The sequence below is a fragment of the Engystomops pustulosus genome, chromosome 4 (assembly GCF_040894005.1).
Source record: "Engystomops pustulosus chromosome 4, aEngPut4.maternal, whole genome shotgun sequence".
Taxonomy (NCBI): Eukaryota; Metazoa; Chordata; class Amphibia; order Anura; family Leptodactylidae; genus Engystomops; species Engystomops pustulosus.
Window position 1 is genome coordinate 121,292,890 of NC_092414.1, and position 20,219 is coordinate 121,313,108.

General features: G+C 41.7%; 1 protein-coding gene across 1 annotated transcript in view; it reads right to left on the reverse strand.

Annotated features, from left to right (window-relative positions):
- The window catches only part of LOC140127061 (cadherin-related family member 3-like), a 108,843-nt gene that overhangs the window by 71,088 nt on the left and 17,536 nt on the right, over positions 1-20,219 (reverse strand). The window contains exons 5-10 of the mRNA XM_072147276.1: positions 17,504-17,626; positions 16,738-16,841; positions 12,380-12,525; positions 12,002-12,181; positions 1,127-1,218; positions 604-714 (exon numbers count right to left, since the gene is read on the reverse strand). Of these exons, the coding sequence (XP_072003377.1) occupies positions 604-714; positions 1,127-1,218; positions 12,002-12,181; positions 12,380-12,525; positions 16,738-16,841; positions 17,504-17,626 (756 nt within the window). The remainder of the gene's footprint in view (positions 1-603; positions 715-1,126; positions 1,219-12,001; positions 12,182-12,379; positions 12,526-16,737; positions 16,842-17,503; positions 17,627-20,219) is intronic.

Below are 20,219 nucleotides of genomic sequence, written 5' to 3' on the forward strand. Positions count from 1 at the left end.
TAATAAAGGATTTAAAAAATAATTTGTACAACACCCCCCCACAACATCAAAAATCATCTGCAATGACAGTTATGCTTTAAGATTAATGGGGCAGGTACCATGCATTACACTCTAATGTTTTGGGGTACAAACCATGCAGTGTGCCAGCAATTGTAACTTTTTCTCACCTTGTATCCAAAAAACTTTTTTTCCAATCTCTCCAAACTCATGCCATATTTTGGAAAAATGGGCAAGGCAAAGAGTGGACAAAGGCCATGAAACTGAATGTTCTATAACCTGCAGCAGGATCATGGCATTGATTTGCGTGTGTGACCTATTAGAAATCCCAGCAAGTCATACATCGATGTGTATTTTAAGGCTGGGACACAATAAACCAAACTTAATAAATTCCCCTCATTCTTTCTTAAGCTTAATTATTAAAGAGGATTTACCATCATGATGCAAACTTTGTTGTACAAGAAAGTGTTGAAAGAGGCAGTCCATTGTGCCATTTTATTCTAGCATTGGAAATGGACTCCTATTATGATGTATCATATATATAACATTTTTGGAAAACCCCTAAAACATTCAGCACAAATATATATTCACAACGAAACACAGTACCTTTGGTTCCGATTCATAGTCAAGATGCTTATCGGTTGTCGAAATAATGCCAGTATCAGAATTCAATGTAAAGAAGACATCAGATGCAAGAGAAAAATTTGTCATTTCAAACTAAAAAAAAATAAATATACTATTAGGATTAATTCAATCACTGGCAGAAATATTGCATTACTCTACACATATTTTAAGATAAAATAGCATGGTACATGGTCATGTAATGCCTTGTTATAATTACAAAGGGTAATCAGAGCTGTGTTATAAGGAGATGTGTGACATCACATGACCATGGACCTGTATTTATACACAGGAAATAAACAATGAAAACTTCTGTCGATCATGTTGAACATGATAAATTAATAAAGAAATATATTTATTTCAACCCCTTAAAGTTATAATATTCCCATGCTTGTCATTCAGAAGACCCTATTACTTTCTGGCAAAAGATAGAAACACACAAACAAAAAAAAATGTGACATTTAAAGGTTAAAAAAGGGAAAAAAAATACAAAATAAACAAAACATACTGTAACATCATCTTCTTCATCTGGATCTTCAGCAAGAATTGTGTAAAGTTTGGTCAATGTAGGGAATGTTTCAGGAACTGTTAAAGTGATTCCTGGTGGTGAAAAATTATTTATTATTTTACAATACAAAATGTAACATTTTAATTCTTGATAAGTATTAGCAATCTTTATAAATGCAGTGTACATTAATGCCACCCGGCTGTGCAGGAAATTACTGCAAGCCCTGTTTACTTTAGCGGAGATGTAATGCAAATTCCCTGCACACTGGATGGAAACTCTGATTCATTACTGCTACATCTTTATCCTTAATATCAGTTGGGCTCTAGGAATTGCTAGACCCCAATCATAGGTAATGCATTACTTTCTGACTAAAATTTAATATAAAATTAAATTTTAGTGTTTCGGTAGAAACATTATATTTTTAGTTATAAACATTAGAATCCAATAATTGCTCTATCTGGGCAACTGGTGTCTAACAACCCCTTTAAAAGGGACACCCCAACAAATTGACATGTTTTATTTATGCATTTTGTAAAAGATTCCATAACAATGTAAAAATGTTTATGTGGCAAAAAGGCATAACCAGACAACCAGTTAAAAGATAATCAAAACATAACTAAATCACAGCATTGTTACAGAGGTTTGTATGTCAACCCAAAAGTCATAACTTGATGCAGAAAACAGTAAAATATCAAGACCCACTATCACTCTACAAACACCCACACACATACACCCTTGCCCCTATACTTCCCACCCCTCGTCCTGCCCAAGATGATACTCAGAACAAATTACAGTAACACAAATCAGATTTTGCCATATGCATGAGGATTAATTCCTAATAATATAAAGTATTTTATGAAGATAGTTTTATAGTAGGTACAGAAAGTATTCAGACCCTTTAACATTTGCACTCTTTGTTTCATTGCAGCCAATTGGTAAGAATTGGTAAAAAAAAGCAGCACCTTCAGAACAATTTGGTGACCATTCTTGACTGGCCCAGCCAGAACCCAGGCCTGATCCAAATTGAGCATTTCTGGAGAGACTTAAAAAGCACTGCACACCAATGTTCAACATCCACCTTGAGGGAACTGGAGAAGATCTGCATCTGCAAGAAGACACTTGGCTGTACTAGATCAATACCTCAATACTTCAATAGATCAATACTTCATAATGAGCAAAGGGGCTGAATACCATGTGATTTTTCAGTTTTTCTGTGTGATAAATTAGAAAAAATATCTACATTTCAGTTTTTCTTTCAAGATGGGGTGCAGAGTGTACATTAATGAGCAAAAATTTTGATCTTATCAATTGGCTGCATTGAAACAAAGAGTGACAAATTTAAAGGGGTCTGAATACTTTCTGGACCCACTGTATTTCCTAAACTGAATCCTGTGCTACATAGTTTGTTTTTCAGCATCTTTCCATGATATTATAATTACCTTAAAATTTAACATTTCCTCCAGAAAAAAATCCAAACAGCACAACAAGGGTAAGAAGGAAGCCCAGGCTGGGATCATCAGCTAATATAGCTCATTATTATCCACATAAAGGCAAACCTTCTGAATCAGAAATGATTTTAGTGACAGTTGGGTGCGGACTAGAGATGAGCGAGCACTAAAATGCTCGGGTACTCGTTATTCGAGACAAACTTTTCCCGATGCTCGAGTGCTCGTCTCGAATAACGAGCCCCATTGAAGTCAATGGGAGACTCGAGCATTTTTCAAGGGGATGAAGGATCTGCACAGGGAAGCTTGGCCAAGCACCTGGGAACCTCAGAAAAGGATGGAAACACCACGGAAATGGACAGGAAACAGCAGGGGCAGCATGCATGGATGCCTCTGAGGCTGCTTAATCGCACCATTATGCCAAAACTATGGGCAACAGCATGGCAATGACAGAGTGACCGAATGAGGCTAGATAGCATCTAAAACATCCAATAATTGACCCTGACACTATAGGGGACGGCATGCAGAGGCAGCGGCAGCAGCGGCAGGCTAGAGAGTGTCTTGGCAACATACCCCAAATGGACTCAGGCTTAAAACCAATGGGTGGCAGAGAGGAACCAAAGGAGGTGAGCAAGAAGCGCTCAAATAATATCGGTAAATGATAAAAGTTTGCCAGTATATTTTGTGGATTACACAGCAGGGTGGCGACAAAGTTAACAAGTTTGATGAGGAAGCCATGAAAACAACCCAAAATTCTGCCTGACACAGCTCGTTTGATAAGGGGACCATGTATGGAGGCAGTGAACTAGTAATAGATTAAAGGTGCTGCAGTTAAAACTATGTTAGTTGGATCTTGGGATGGAGCTGGTGCTCCGCTGCCAGGCGAGCTTTCGCCAATCCAAGCCCCTGTCTCTAGGCTACTCCCCAAACAGCACTTTTAAGAACCTTTTGTATAAGATCAAGTGTAGTAGCGTTCTTATAAGTTTAGGATATGGCGGGTGAGGGGAATGTAAACAGATGCGCAAGAAGCGCTGAAATAATATTGGTAAATGATAAAAGTTTGCCAGCATATTTTGTGGATTACACAGCAGGGTGGCGACAAAGTTAACAAGTTTGATGTGGAAGCCATGAAAACAACCCAAAATTCTGCCTGACACAGCTCGTTTGATAAGGGGACCATGTATGGAGGCAGCTATATGGACTACTTTTGGAGGCAGCTATGGCGATGACATGTGGAGGTAGCAATGGAGACAACGTGTGAAGGCAGCTAAAAAGACGACGTGTGGAGGCTGCTATAGAGACAATGTAATTTGGATAGTGCCTGTATGTGGCAGTCCAAAAAAGTTTTCAAACCAGAGGAGCAGGTAGCTGGTCCTCCAGAAAAATTACATAGATTGAGTGCCTGTATGTGGCAGTCCAAAAAAGTTTTCAAACCAGAGGAGCAGGTAGGTGGTCCTCCAAAAAGATTAAATAAATTGAGTGCCTGTATGTGGCAGTCCAAAAAAGTTTTCAAACCAGAGGAGCAGGTAGGTGGCCCTCCAGAAAAATTACATAGATTGAGTGCCTGTATGTGGCACTCCCAAAATTGTTTAAAACAGAGGACAGGGTAGTTGGCCCTCCAGAAAAATTAAATACATAGAGTACTATGGCCAGAGCCAGTTGGCCCTGGCAAAAAAATTGCCAGTTTCCTCTGCTTTAGTGTACAAAGAGGAGGAGAAGGAGGAGAATGAGGGGGAGGAGTGCATACATTATTCAGGTTCAGCTTCTTTCACCTGGTGGAGAATGGAAATGCAGAGAAATCCAGGCTTTATTCATCTTGATAAGCGTCAGCCTGTCAGCGCTGTCAGTCGACAGGCGTGTACGCTTATCGGTGATGATGCCACCAGCTGCACTGAAAACCCGCTCGGACAACACGCTAGCGGCAGGGCAGGCAAGAACCTCCAAGGCGTACAGCGCCAGTTCGTGCCACATGTCCAGCTTTGAAACCCAGTAGTTGTAGGGAGCTGTGTGGTCATTTAGGACGATGGTATGGTCAGCTACGTACTCCCTCACCATCTTTCTGTAAAGATCAGCCCTACTCTGCCCAGACTGGGGACAGGTGACAGTGTCTTACTGGGGTGACATAAAACTGGCAAAGGCCTTGTAAAGCGTACCCCTGCCAGTGCTGGACAAGCTGCCTGGTTGCCTATTCTCCCTCGCTACTTGTCCCGCAGAAGTACGCCCTCTGCCGCTAGCGCTGTCAGAAGGGAAATACTGTTTCAGCTTGTGCACCAGGGCCTGCTGGTATTCATGCATTCTCACACTCCTTTCCTCTCCAGGGATGAGAGTGGAAAGCTTTTGCTTGTACCATGGGTCCAGGAGAGTGAATACCCAGTAATCGGTGCTGGAATAAATTCTTTGAACGCGAGGGTCATGGGATAGGCAGCTTAGCATGAAATCTGCCATATGCGCCAGAGTCCCAACGCGCAAGAATTCACTCCCCTCACTGGCCTGACTGTCCATTTCCTCCTCCTCCAACTCCTCCAACTCCTCTTCTTCTGCCCATACACGCTCAACAGTGAAGGACTGAAAAATGGTCCCCTCTTCTGTCTCGCCAACATTCTCCTCCTCTTCCTCCTCATCCTCCTCCACCTCCACCTCCTCCGATATGCGCTGAGAAACAGACCTAAGGGTGCTTTGGCTATCAACAAGGGAATCTTCTTCCCCCGTCTCTTGTGACGAGCGCAAAGCTTCCGACTTCATGCTGACCAGAGAGTTTTTCAACAGGCCAAGCAGCGGGATGGTGAGGCTGATGATGGCAGCATCGCCACTGACCATCTGTGTTGACTCCTCAAAGTTACTCAGCACCTGACAGATATCAGACATCCACGTCCACTCCTCATTGTAGACTTGAGGAAGCTGACTGACCTGACTACCAGTTCTGGTGGAAGTTGACACCTGGCAGTCTACAATCGCTCTGCGCTGCTGGTAAACTCTGGATAACATGGTCAGTGTTGAATTCCACCTCGTGGGCACGTCGCACAACAGTCAGTGAGCGGGCAGTTGGAGGCGGCGCTGCGCTGCCCTGAGAGTGGCAGCATCTGTGCTGGACTTCCTGAAATGCGCACAGATGCGGCGCACCTTCGTGAGCAAATCAGACAGATTGGGGTATGTCTTGAGGAAACGCTGAACTATGAGATTTAACACATGGGCCAGGCATGGCACATGTGTCAGTCTGCCGAGTTGTAGAGCTGCCACCAGGTTACGGCCGTTGTCACACACAACCATGCCTGGCTTCAGGTTCAGCGGTGCCAGCCACAGATCAGTCTGCACCGTGATGCCGTGTAATAACTCTTGGGCGGTGTGCCTTTTATCGCCTAGGCTCAGCAGTTTGAGCACCGCCTGCTGTCGCTTAGCGATGGCACTGCTGCTGTGCCTAGAGCTACCGACTGATGGCGCCATGCCCACGGATGGTAATTCAGAGGAGGAGGTGGAGGAGGGGTGGGAGGAGGAGGAGGCATAGAAGGCCTTTGAGACCTGGACCGAGGTAGGCCCCGCAATCCTCGGCGTCGGCAGTATATGACCAGCCCCAGGGTCAGACTCGGTCCCAGCCTCCACCAAGTTAACCCAATGTGCCGTCAGCAATATATAGTGGCCCTGCCCGGCAGCACTCGTCCACGTGTTCGTGGTCAGGTGGACCTTGTCAGAAACGGCGTTGGTCAGGGCACGGAGGATGTTCTCTGACACGTGCTTGTGCAGGGCTGGGACGACACATCGGGAAAAGTAGTGGCGGCTGGGGACCGAATACCGAGGGGCGGCCGCCGCCATGAGGTTTCGAAAGGCCTCGGTCTCTACCAGCCTATAGGGCAGCATCTCGAGGCTAAGCAACTTGGAGATGTGGACGTTGAGGGCTTGGGCGTGTGGGTGGGTTGCGCTATACCTCCTTTTGCGCTCCCGCGTCTGGGGTATGGAGAGCTGAACGCTGGTGGATGCTGTGGAGGATCGTGGAGGCGAAGATGGGGTTTTCGCACGGGAAGTGTTTGGGCCGGGGTCCTGGGCAGGGGGCTGACTAGCAGATGACACAGGGGAAGGAGCAGTGGTGTGCCCGGCCGGAGGTGAACGGGCTTGGTGCCATTGAGTGGGGTGTTTAGCATTCAGATGCCTGCGCATACTGGTGGTAGTTAAGCTAGTAGTGGTGGAACCCCTGCTGATCCTGGTTTGGCAAAGGTTGCACACCACAGTCCGTCGGTCATCCGGTGTTTCTTTAAAGAAGCTCCAGACTTCTGAAAATCTAGCCCTCGCCACGGGAGCTTGACTACGGGCAACATTTGGCGCTGATGCACCAGCTCTGGCCCTGCCTCTCCGTCTGGCCCCACCACTGCCTCTTCCAACCTGTTCTGCTATAGGACCCGCCTCCGTCTCAGAAGCACTGTGTTCACCCGGCCTATCAACCCAGCTTGGGTCTGTCACCTCATCATCCTCCGATCCCTCAGTCTGCTCCCCCCTCGGACTTCCTGCCCTGACAACAACTTCACCACTGTCTGACAACTGTGTCTCCTCATCGTCCGACACCTCTTTACACACTTCTTCCACTACGTGAATAATGTCATCATCACCCACAGACTGCGACTGGTGGAAAACCTGGGCATCGGAAAATAGCTCAGCAGCAGGACAAGTGGTTTGTGACTGTGGGAAGGGTCCAGAAAACAGTTCCTCAGAGTATGCCGGTTCAAATGCCAAATTTTGGTGGGAGGGGGCAGACTGGGGGGAAGGAGGCTGAGGTGGAGGAGCCGGAGGAGTGCCGATTTCGGTGACATGGGTGGACTGCGTGGAAGACTGACTGGTGGACAAATGGCTAGAAGCATTGTCCGCAATCCACGACATCACCTCTTCGCACTGTTCTGGCCTCAACAGTGCTCTACCACGAGTCCCAGTAACTTGAGACATGATGAACCTAGGGAGTGTACCTCTGCGGCGTTCCCCTGCTCCCCCATCAGCAGGTGGTGTCTCACCCCGCCCAGGACAACGGCCTCTGACCCCTGCAGTAGTTGGACGCCCACGTCCACGCCCTCGTCCTCTACCCCTAGCCCTCGGGTTAAACATTTTCCAAATTAAAGTGTAAACTTGAAAAAAAAAATTTTTTGTGTTTATTTTTTTTTGTTTTTTTATTTTTTTTAACAAAACGATGCTATCCTATTGCTATGGCTAGTTTCTAACCTACACTGACAGCACACAACTGGATTTTGTGCTTTGCAAGAGGAGTTTGAGCTATAAAATGAAATACAGCTGAAAAAAAAAAAAAATCAGCAGACTCTGCCTAATTCTACTCAAACCCCTAATAAATTGTCCCACTTCGGTGTTGGAGGTGGATATGCGTGTCACTAAGAGCTAAACACAACGGTCGCAGGTCTCCCAGCAAATTCCTCACAGTATGGTACTAGCTGCACTACTAGTGCCAGCAAGGCCAGCCACAAGCAAACAAAAAAAAGGAAAATATAACGCTATTGTAGGCCTAAGTAAGCCGTTGGGGTTCTCCTATGGCTATTTTGTAGCCTACAATGAGAGCACACTGCTTTGCAAGAGGAGTTTGAGCTATAAAATGAAATACAGCTAAAAAAAAAAAAAAATCAGCAGCCTCTGCCTAATTCTACTCAAACCCCTAATAAATTGTCCCACTTTGGTGTTTGAGGTGGATATGCGTGTCACTAAGAGCTAAACACAACGGTCGCAGGTCTCCCAGCAAATTCCTCACAGTATGGTACTAGCTGCACTACTAGTGCCAGCAAGGCCAGCCACAAGCAAACAAAAAAAGGAAAATATAACGCTATTGTAGGCCTAAGTAAGCCGTTGGGGTTCTCCTATGGCTATTTTGTAGCCTACAATGAGAGCACACTGCTTTGCAAGAGGAGTTTGAGCTATAAAATGAAATACAGCTAAAAAAAAAAATAAATCAGCAGACTGCCTAATTCTACTCAAACCCCTAATAAATTGTCCCACTTCGGTGTTGGAGGTGGATATGCGTGTCACTAAGAGCTAAACACAACGGTCGCAGGTCTCCCAGCAAATTCCTCACAGTATGGTACTAGCTGCACTACTAGTGCCAGCAAGCCCAGCCACAAGCAAACAAAAAAAAGGAAAATATAACGCTATTGTAGGCCTAAGTAAGCCGTTGGGGTTCTCCTATGGCTATTTTGTAGCCTACAATGAGAGCACACTGCTTTGCAAGAGGAGTTTGAGCTATAAAATGAAATACAGCTAAAAAAAAAAAAAAAATCAGCAGACTCTGCCTAATTCTACTCAAACCCCTAATAAATTGTCCCACTTTGGTGTTTGAGGTGGATATGTGTGTTACTAAGAGCTAAACACAACGGTAGCAAGTCCCCCTGCAAATTCCTCACAATATGGTACTAGCTGCACTACTAGTGCCAGCAAGCCCAGCCACAAGCAAATAATAAAAAAAAAAGTATAACGTTATTGTAGCCCTAAGAAGGGCTGTTGGGTTCTTGTAGAATCACTCCTGCCTAACACTATTCTAATAGAACACCCTAACGCTTTCCCTGACCAGCAGCAGCTCTCTCCCTAGCGGCATCCAGACACAGAATGATCCGAGCAGCGCAGGCAGGGGCTAGTCTATTCCAGGGTCACCTGATCTGGCCAGCCAACCACTGCTATCGACGTGTAAGGGTACCACGTCATGCTGGGTGGAGTGCAGAGTCTCTTGGCTTGTGATTGGCTCTGTTTCTGGCCGCCAAAAAGCAAAACGGCGGGAGATGCCATTTTCTCGAGCGGGCGAAGTATTCGTCCGAGCAACGAGCAGTTTCGAGTACGCTAATGCTCGAACGAGCATCAAGCTCGGACGAGTATGTACGCTCATCTCTAGTGCGGACATATAACTTACGGTAGAGACTCATTTGCCAGGTCAAATATTAATGCAGAAAGGGATGGCCCTGCTGGGTTCAGAAGGAAGGGCTCTTAACATTTAAGTTGGTCCACACACTGGCTCTACGGTATGTAGATTGTAACTAAACTAACGCTTAGCTTAAAAAGCAGACTTGTAGTAGCATTCCCTTGCAGCTATTCCGGTCTGTGTGGCCACACCAGAATAATGAAAGATGGAGGGCCAGACCAGAAGTGGGCAAAATAATTGCAGTCAATCAGCCCCCCAATGGAAGTTCACAATATCTTTTAATCTAACAGGACACTGAGCGACTTCCTAGGACCAGACTGCAGTAAGAGGGTAGACATGCCTATTGCACAGTTTGAAGCAGGGCCACATCTGCCATAAGGCGAGATGAGAATCTCGCCTCAGACGGCAGATGCTAGAGCTCTGTGGGGAGCACCATTTTGGGTGTGTACAGCTGCCCGAATCGCCAATCAAAAAAATTAATTGCATCTGTGCCTTTAAGACACAGATGCAATTAATGGACGTAGCGACGCAACTTGCCTCCATCGCTCTGTATGCAGTGGAGGACACAGGCAGTGCGCGCTGATGTCATGCCACCTGCGTCCCTCCACAGATGCCGCTGCCAGAGGAACACCCAGGAGAAGATTGACTGCACTGACAAGCCGCCGGCATAGCATCACTGCAGGTATGTATTAAATGTATTATTTTAAAATTGGTCACATAGTATATTAGGGGGGTACTGAATGAAGGACACTTTATTAATGATTTTTGATGGATTGCTTATGCTTAAGGTGCTGTGCTTACTTTTATAATGGAGTAGTTGTATATACCTGGGGACTGTGTATGATGTTCCTGGGGAGGGTATCTAGATGTAGGGGCTGCTTTGTCATATGAGACAATAATATGATATAGTATAGATCATAATAATAATAATAATATTCCTGGCAAGCATCTGTATATGGGGATGGATTTTATTATTAGAGGGGACTATACATAATATACTTGGGGAGGGGACATTTGTATATGGGGCTGGATTGTAATATGAAGGGGGACAATACATATTATTCCTGGGGAAGGGGCATCTGTATATAGGGTTGGATTGTAATATGAGAGGGGACTATGCATAATATACCTGGGGAGGGGGCATCTGTATATAGGGTTGGATTGTAATATGAGAGGGGACTATACATAATATACCTGGGGAGGGGGCATCTGTATATAGGGCTGGATTGTAATTTGAGAGGGGACTATACATAATATACCTGGGGAGGGGGCATCTGTATATGGGGCTGGATTTTATTATCAGAGGAGACTATATATAATATACCTGGGAAGGGGCATCTGTATATAGGGCTGTATTTTAAGATAAGAGGGGACTATACATGATATAACTGGGGAGGGGGGATCTGTATATGGAGCTGGATTGAAATATGAGAGGAGACTATACATGTTATACCTGGGGAGGGGGTATCTGTATATAGGGCTGGATTGTAATATGAGAGGGGACTCTACATATTATACCTGCGGAGGGGGCATCTGTGTATAGGGCTGAATTGTAATATGAGTGGGGTCTGTATATAAAATACCTAGATAATATGGAGGGATGGAAGGGGCTATTTGTAACATAACTGGGGCTGAATCTGTACAATGGAGATTGATATTAATATCTGTATATAATATAACTGGGGGGAATATATATTTATGGGGAACTGTATATAATATAATTTAGGGGCTGTTTATAATATTCCTAGGGGGCATCTGTACAAGGGAGTTGGATGCTGATATGAAGGAAGGCTATATATTATGTAACTAGTGGATCGTGTATTGGGGCTGGATACTAATATGGGGGGCAGTATATAATATACCTTGTGGATGATCTGCAGATGTGACTGTATTTAACTGGGTGGCACCTGTATATGTTGGCTGCATATGGACTACTATAGGTAATTTAACTAGGGGTGTCTATTTATGGTAATATATAATTAGACTTGGGGTGGTGGTTTTATAGGGACAGGATTTTTATGAATCTCTGGGCACTGTATATAATTTATATGGAGAGCTGTATACTGAGGCCTTTAAATAAATTACAGGGGGTCTGTATATAAATAAATTAGAGGGTTATATATATATTCATTGGCCGGGAGAAATCATAATAAAATTATTTTCCTTTTCATGGGGCAGCTCATCTCCTGTAAGATACTAGATGCCACTAATGATACTAGTGTGAGACTGCTCTGAGCAGTAGGATGTAGATGGAAAGGATACTTTTACCCTCAAAGTACAAAAAATAGCTGGTTCTGTTGTTCAGTGGTCATTTAATGCTTACATAGCATCATAGGATGGATAGCAAACAAAAGGGGTAAAAGAAAGTAAGGAAAGTCTACTGCAAAAAGGTAAGTTTGATAAACAGTTAGGTGGGGGGAAAGATGTGTTTGCACTGAAGGAATTCTTTGAGAGCCAGAGCAGATGGTCTTTGTAATCTCTTGCATTGGAGAACTCTATACATAATCGGAGGTTATTTTATCACAAAAACAACCAGTTTCTTACCTGTCCCGGTAGAAAAGGCAGGGTCACATTCTGGTGGCTCATCCACATTCTCTATAAAAACATGGATGAGATAATTAGTGGTATGAACACGATCAGTAGCAGTTATAACTAAGGCATATGCTTTGTGTTCATCAGGGTTGTCATAATCCAGTGGTTGAAGCAAAGTCAATGCGCCAGTCACTGCAATAGGAAAATAAATTTCAATCAGTTGTGCTGGAAATGGAGTTTTTAAAATCAAATTTGAAGTTACAAAGATCAGAAAAGATTAATAAAAAATGTGATACAAGCTTTCTATGTACCACATTTTTTTCTGTTTAACAACATAATACAATTTCACAACTTTTACATATAGAACTTAAGTTTTACATATAAAAGTACCTGGATTTATATTAAACATGGATGTTTGTCCTGGAAAACCATACACAATTGTACTTCCAGCATCTCTGTCTGTTGCCTCAAAAACCTCCAAGATGGAGCCAATGAGTGTATTTTCTGGTACATAAATAGTATCATTTTCAATTTTACTGTAGAGTAAAGAGAAGGATGACAATAATTTATCAGTACTATGCTGGGATGCTTTTTTTTTTACCAACTTTAATATACAAAGATATACAGCAGTAACAGGTTTATTTACATGGCGAGAACATAACACTTTGCATATACCCTTCTATGGGCTAATGTCCTTTACAACAACATTATAGTAGTAATCCAAGACGCAGATTTGCTGAAATTTGTTATTGCAAGTCCATATATGCCTTGTTATTCTAAGTAGTATCAAGAGATTTATTTAACCAAACAAACAAACAAAACAAACAAAACACTCAGTGCACCTTTGTCCTATTGGCCTATCTTAAACCTATGTTATTTACTTGATATGTATGCAATTAATGGTAGATAGCAGTACCTAGTCTAATATAGCAAGATTTAGATAACTTGATCCTCCTAGGTGGTTCCCTAATGAAATGTAGATTTTGGGAACTAGGTAACGTCTATGGATGTGGTATTAAATGACACAGAATTTCTGAATGTTTTCCAGGGTAACCATAGCTTTGTGTATTTATCGTGTGATCTTGATTCCCAGCTGGCCAGTTCTTCCATCCTACATATATTGTCAAGGCGAGACATCCATTCCTCAATTGAGGGGGGTTCTGTTTGCAACCATTTTGGAGGTATTGACAATTTGGCTGCTTGCACCAGATGAGTGAGTATATCCCTGTTATTGGGATTCCATGAATTTTTTGGGAGCCACAATAACACTGATTCTGGGCTTAAAGTGATGTTTTTACCTATTATCTTGGCGAATTATAATTGTACATCCTTCCAAAATTGTTGTAGCATGGGACTACAAAAGATATGACCTAGTGAGCCTCTGTTTTTACCACACGTCCAACAAGTGTCTTTTGGTAAAAATAGTTTTTTCACTTATGCCTCTGGGGTGTTGTATCACCTCGTCATGAGCTTATATGAATTTCCTGCATCTTGACGCACCTTGAAAAACCATGGGATCTAAGGTGGATTAATTTGACTTTTGCGGGGGTAATAATAATGTTTAGGTCCTTCTCCCAGCCTCTTATATATGCAGGGGTTGCGTGGTTGCCTTGTGATAGGATGTAGTCATATAGTAGAGAGATGGTGCCTTTTGGTAAAGATTCTTTCTGTAACCATTTTTCTATCAGCTTGGGTCAAGGAGAGCAGGGTGTTTTTTTAATAAGTTGCTCTTAGTTGAATCTGAATTCTTCCTTTTGCAGGAAGTTCAGAGTGGGTACGCACTCTAATGAGTTGTCTTTGGTGTCTGAGATGATTTTCCTATGGAAGTGTTTAAGTGGAATCTCCTCTATATGTCACTCATATCTTTTCATCCTGTATTTTTTTGTGGACAGAATGTTTAGTAGTCAGACGGAGGTAACAACTCTGCCTCTGTCTGCCACTATCTGTCAATGTATACATTGGGTACTTTTCCGACATATATGCTTAGCAAAAACTTAATGTAAACCCAGCCTTAGTGTTATCTGTTCACATTCATCTGTCATTGGTTCTAAATACATGTGCAATTGACCAATATATAGTGAGACTTTGTATTGTTACTTTACAGAAGCTTAGGCAATAGTTAATATCACGTTGACTGCTCTGTCTATGTAAATCTTGATATATGTCTTGCTTTTGGTATCTTGAAGATGTTTCCACTGTTTTTATCTGCTGCCTGACAAAGTGCATTATCCAAAAAAATCTCTTCACCCTTATAGTACTCCTATTTCCATTCTTTCTTTTTTTTTACTCTCCTGGCTTCAAAAAGCCATGGCCTGTTCATTTCTTTTTCAAATGCAGAGGGCTATTATTCTTTGTAACAAAACAAATTATACTTCCGAGTGTCAATATATACTATAATATCCCATGTAGTGTACTGAAAATTTGGGGAAAAATTCCAAATGCGGTGAAATTGACAAATAAATGCATGTGTGCCTTTTTTGTGGGATCTGTTTAATACTCAGTGCTCCTCCCCTTTATTCTTTTGGTCGGTACGCTTATGGATATACTACATTTATGAAGGTTTCTTATGTTTTAGTAGATTTCAAAAATGTAAATCTTTTGTACAAAATAGAATTTATGCAGCTGCTTTGCCATATTCTGATGCCCAAACCTTTTTTACACTCATACAGTCATAATCATTTTTGAAGGGCAATGTTTTCATTGATTACCTTTTGAAAGGCTTTTTATGAAATATTTTATAAGTGATAAAATATATTATATATTAAATATAAATATAATACTATTACTTCAGATCCCCTCGGGTACTTTAACAGTACAACTATTGCAGTACATTGTACACTTACTAATAATCTATAACAGTCTGCCATCTGCACTGTTATAAATGGGGTTCATGACAGGCATGTGGGATGCTGTCATGACAACTCAGATGACATGGGGGAACAGGGTGTGATTGGCATTACAAGATGGCAGCACTTTTATTTGTAGTGGTTGGGTTTGAATGCGGCACTTAACAGGTTTACAGCTGCCAACAACTGCTGCGAAAACTGATTGTGGCAGTTAAAGTATCTCTCCAAATTGCCGCTACAGTCCAATTTCAGTAAATACATTTAATTGTTTTTAAAATAAAAGGTTATACAAATTACCAGAATACTTGCTGTATCAGTTTATCTTGTTTTTCTCTGCTTGCTGGCTTTTTATAGGTAGGTACATTGTTTACTTCCAGTATGTTTTAATGAGCCATGTACCTGTGTGACATCATATGACACAGATTTCTATCATCTGGAAGTAAATACTTCCGATATAGAAAGAATTGGAAAAGTATATATTAACTTTTCAATATATATAAAATAACATGTATTTGCAAAAACTGGACAAATACTTTAATTCGATATAATGATCCACAGCAGCTCTTTGTGCTGCCAGTAAAGATTTATTGTGAAGCAGTGCTGCCTTTCTCTTTCATGAATTTCAATAGGGTTTTCCATATAAATAAATATTCCTATAATATCTGAACATGAGGCACTCAACATAACAATAAATATTCTCTATTATTCTCACAATCAGTTACTGGCTGAGTGGTCATCAGAAGGCACTCGGAACGCAGATATTCTGGCAGCTGCTGGGAAGATGCAGTGAGAAATCAGTGATAGGTGAGGTTTTTACTTGCTAGGGTCCCCATGCTTAGCTCTTATAGGTATATTTATATTACTAATGGCAAAACCCCTTAAATTATTACTAGAGATGAGCGAGCACTAAAATGCTGGAGTGCTTGTTACTCTAGTCGAACTTTTACCAATGCTCGAGTGCTCGTATTGAATAACGAACCCCATTGAAGTCAATGGGAGACTCGAGCATTTTTCACTGAAAGAACACACTGAAAGAACACTGAAGAACACATTGCAGATGTTTGCAGATGTTTTCACTGAAAGAACACATTGAAAGAACACAGAAGAACACATTGCAGATGTTTCCGTACATCTGCTAACTTATCGGAAGACACGCGTGCAGAATGGTGTTCTTCACAATAGTATGTGAAGAACAAAATGGGGCAGATTTATCAAGCAGTCTGAAAGTCAGAATATTTCTAGTTGCCCATTGCAACCAATCACAGCTCCTGTTTAAAATATTTATGAGCACTGGTGAAATGAAAGCTGAGCTGGGATTGGTTGACATGGGAAACTAGAAATATTCTGACTTTCAGACAGCTTGATAAATCTGCCCCTATGTGTGCAGAACTCATTGCAGATGTTTCCATACATCTGCAATGTGTTCTTCACACATATTGTGGCCGGGGTTTTTTCCAGCCACATCGCTCCAGTAATAGTGCTCGAACGGTCGTTTCCCAGCACTATACAGTGACGGGCAGGAGCTTCCTGTCCGGACGGAGGCTCCTGCCCGACTGTCGCAGGCCGCGAGGGCCCGGCGCTGGCGCGCAAAGTGTCGGGGGCCGGGTCGAAACGGTCCGCGGGCCGTAGTTTGGGGAACCCTGGACTAGATAGTGCCCATGCATTTTTATTGATGGTACTACTCCAGATGATGTTCCCACTCTCACTCATTCAAATTTTTTATGTTTATTACTAATTGCTTAGACATATTTTTTAAAGGCATGGTGGTCCTTTTAATCCAAGATAGTAGCTATAGTCAATAAGTAATGGTATTTACATTTATTGCTATGAAATTTATAATAGTGCCAAGGAGTTTCCTCATTGTACCAGTTTATATCTCACTTCTGAATAAAGTAAACTTACACAAATACTGGAGGCTCGTCATTTAAGTCTCTAATGTAGATAACAAGCCCTCCATCACAGGAAAGACCATCTGGATCTGTTGCTGTAAGTAAGAGCCTAAACTCCTTAAGAAAAAAGAAAAATAGAAAGAACAATTAAAACAATTCAATAAGCCATTCCGTATTTCTAAAATATGGCACCGACCAAGGCCGAGAGCTGAAATGTGTATTGGGGCTGACATCATCCCAACAACTGGAGGAGTAACTACATCTCATTTTCAATTATGAGCACTGTCAAAGTTCTATTACTGTCATTAGACCTGCTTCTTCTATTTCCTAGTATTATACTAGAAAGACTATACTGGTACATGAAAACCACAGGCTGCACTAGTTGTAATTACTCCGTGTTATATGTGTTGTTCTCTACATCTATATGTACATACCATATATTCATACTCCATATACTGGCCTTTTTTGTGTCCCATCTTTGTGGGTTGTACCCCATTATAAACCTTGTGTATATTGTCTGGTATACAACATTAAATATGCAATAAAAGTCTTTATTTGTGTGATACATTGTAGTATGTGTATTGTCTTATAATTTCTTCAAAGTACGGTAGAATAAAAAGGCAAATATCCTTATTTCAAAGTCTATTTAGAAAATGTAAGATTAACATTTTAAAGGCGATGTTTTGTTATCCACCTGTTATCCAGTTTTGTTATCCACCCAGATTACATGAACTAATCTTACATAATGATGAGAGAATACATCAATAACAAAATATCACCTCATATCCTGCATCAAAATCCAAAGGTTCAGATGCATTTCGAAACACAAATCCAATTGTTTTATCTACATCAAAAAATAATCCATTTGGAGTTGGTCCTGATTTTTGGGACTGAAGAGAAAACTACAATTGAGGATAAAAAAGTTATTTCGATAAGTTTTTTCATACAAAGGAGCACATTAGCTTTATTTATAATTTATTAATGCAACTTATTTGGTTTCCATTAGTTTTGCTTCATTAAAAATTGAAATTGCTAAAATTTCCAAAAAAAAAAAAATCATGAAGGGCAGTATGAACTTATAAGGGATTTCCTATCTCAAAGGGGTTTTCTGACATATCACAGACATAAAGAAAGACAGACCAGAATAATCATGTACAGGGTGTAGTGAGCAGTGGATTCATATAGCACAATAATTACTGTAAACATAGCAGGTACAGTTCATGTATTACTCCATGTGGGAAACACAGGGCTGATTAAGGATAGAAGAAACAACTTTGAGTGGCAAAATAATTAAAGGTGTTGAACCAAGTTTGATTATTATTCCCAACCTGCAGTATAGAGCATAACACTCTGGTTTTATCAGAATCCATCCAACAATCAAAAGAACGGAACCTTGCCACTCATGACAATGAGGGTCCCTCTCTCGCTAATTGAAAGGAGCAGTCAAGCATGCTTCCCGGTCAATACTAAGGAAGTGTTGGTAATTGCCAAGCATAATTATTGGCTTTCACTAGAACTCTTGAACAATGTCAATTAGTGAGAACAGGACCACTTTACTATAGATTGGTGGGGATCTGTTCTTATTGTTGAGTTGCTATTCGGCTCTTAAACAAAGTGTAGATTTAGATTATTTGGTTTTTGAGGTGCCATTAAAGTGAAATGTATCAACGAACTTATTTATTGATGTTAATGGTACTTTAGATCACAAATGTGGAAGTACCATATATACCCGAGTATAAGCCTAGTTTTTCAGCACAAAATTTGTGCTCAAAAACCCTAACTCGGCTTATACTCGAGTCAACTAAAAAAATAAAGTCAAAACTCACCTTTCTGACATCACCCGTAGGTCCTCTTCTGTCACTGATGCACCAGTGCCACCTCGGTTCCTTCACATCCTCTTCGGGTTCTTCCGCTACTCTTTGGCTCTTCTGGCTGGGCAGGCTGTATACTACAGGGGCTGGGCAGGCTGTATACTACAGGGGCTGGGCAGGCTGTATACTACAAGGGCTGGGCAGGCTGTATACTACAAGGGCTGTGCTGGCTGTATACTACAAGGGCTGGGCAGGCTGTTTACTACAGAGTCTGGGCAGGCTGTATACTACAGGGGCTGGGCAGGCTGTATACTACAGGGGCTGTGCAGGATATATTCTACAGGGGCTGGCAGACTATATATTGGGAGGCTGTGACCAATGCATTTCCAACCCTCAGCTTATACTCAAGTCAATAGGTTTTCCCATTTTTTGTGTTGAAATTAGGGGTCTCGGCTTATACACGGGTCGGCTTATACTCGAGTATATACGGTAATTATTTTTTCAGAAACAAAGGCAGTGAAATAACTTGAATAACTTGCTCAGAGTTCATTGGGTACACCAAATCCTGCCCTTTTTGGACATCCAATTCTGTAGATTGGGGGAGATGTACTCCACTAAACCATGGGTTTATCCCAGTCCATTGTTTCTTTTTTATAATTTGTTCATGTTAGGACTAATTTTTTGCAATGTTTTCATGTTTTTTGTTAATGTGTTTTTTTAAAATCACTATTTTGATTGGCTACAACTTACTGATTGAAATATCTGCCAACAGTTCAAAGATAAACTACACAGTTGGTACCACCTACAACTTTAAAGGGGACCTTTCACCACTTCACTTATATGGAGATTATCATACCACTCTGTAGGGGCTATTACATAGATTCACAGGCACTTTGAATTTTCTTTCTAGCCCTCGCGGTTGCAGAGTTATTAGTCACGAGATCTGACCATTACAATCTGTGTTTGGTCAGAGAGGAGGAGCTGGGGCAGGAGCTGGGGGCGTGTGTTATGCTAATCTTCTCTCATACTGTTAGTGGTGAGATGTAATTTCTCTATCTGTATCCAAAGGCTTTGTTCACACACTTTCTAATATTCTGTTGACATTGCATTTACACAATGTTTACAAAAATGCAGTGTTATATGCATTGGTAAACACGCATGCAATGTAAATGGGAACGCAAACGCTGTGTAAACGTAAGTGCAAATGAGACATCAATGCATACACCACATAAGTGTAAACATGATGCTAACCAGACTTAAATGCAAATGGCATATAAATGTAAGTGTGAATGTGCTGTAAACCCAAGCGCCGTTTACATAAGCAAAAAAAAGCACAAATCACACTCGACATAAAGGCGAATACTATGTATGCTTAAACATGGCGCAAATTCAACATAAACAGAAAATCTGTAAACGCACCTCAAACACTGCATGCACATAAAAATGCGCCACAAATGGTGCGTACGCATAAACGCAAACATAAATGTGAGACAAGCAGCCCGTAGGCGAAAGTGTGCTGCAAATGCAGCGAATCGCAACTTTGGCGCAAATGAAAGCTTAAGAATAACCATAACACAAACACTGTGTAAGCGTAATGCAAATGCAGCGTAAGCGTAAATGTGACATGATTGCCGCGGAAACTTAATTGCACCGTAAATGTAAACATTACGCAAACGGCGCGTAA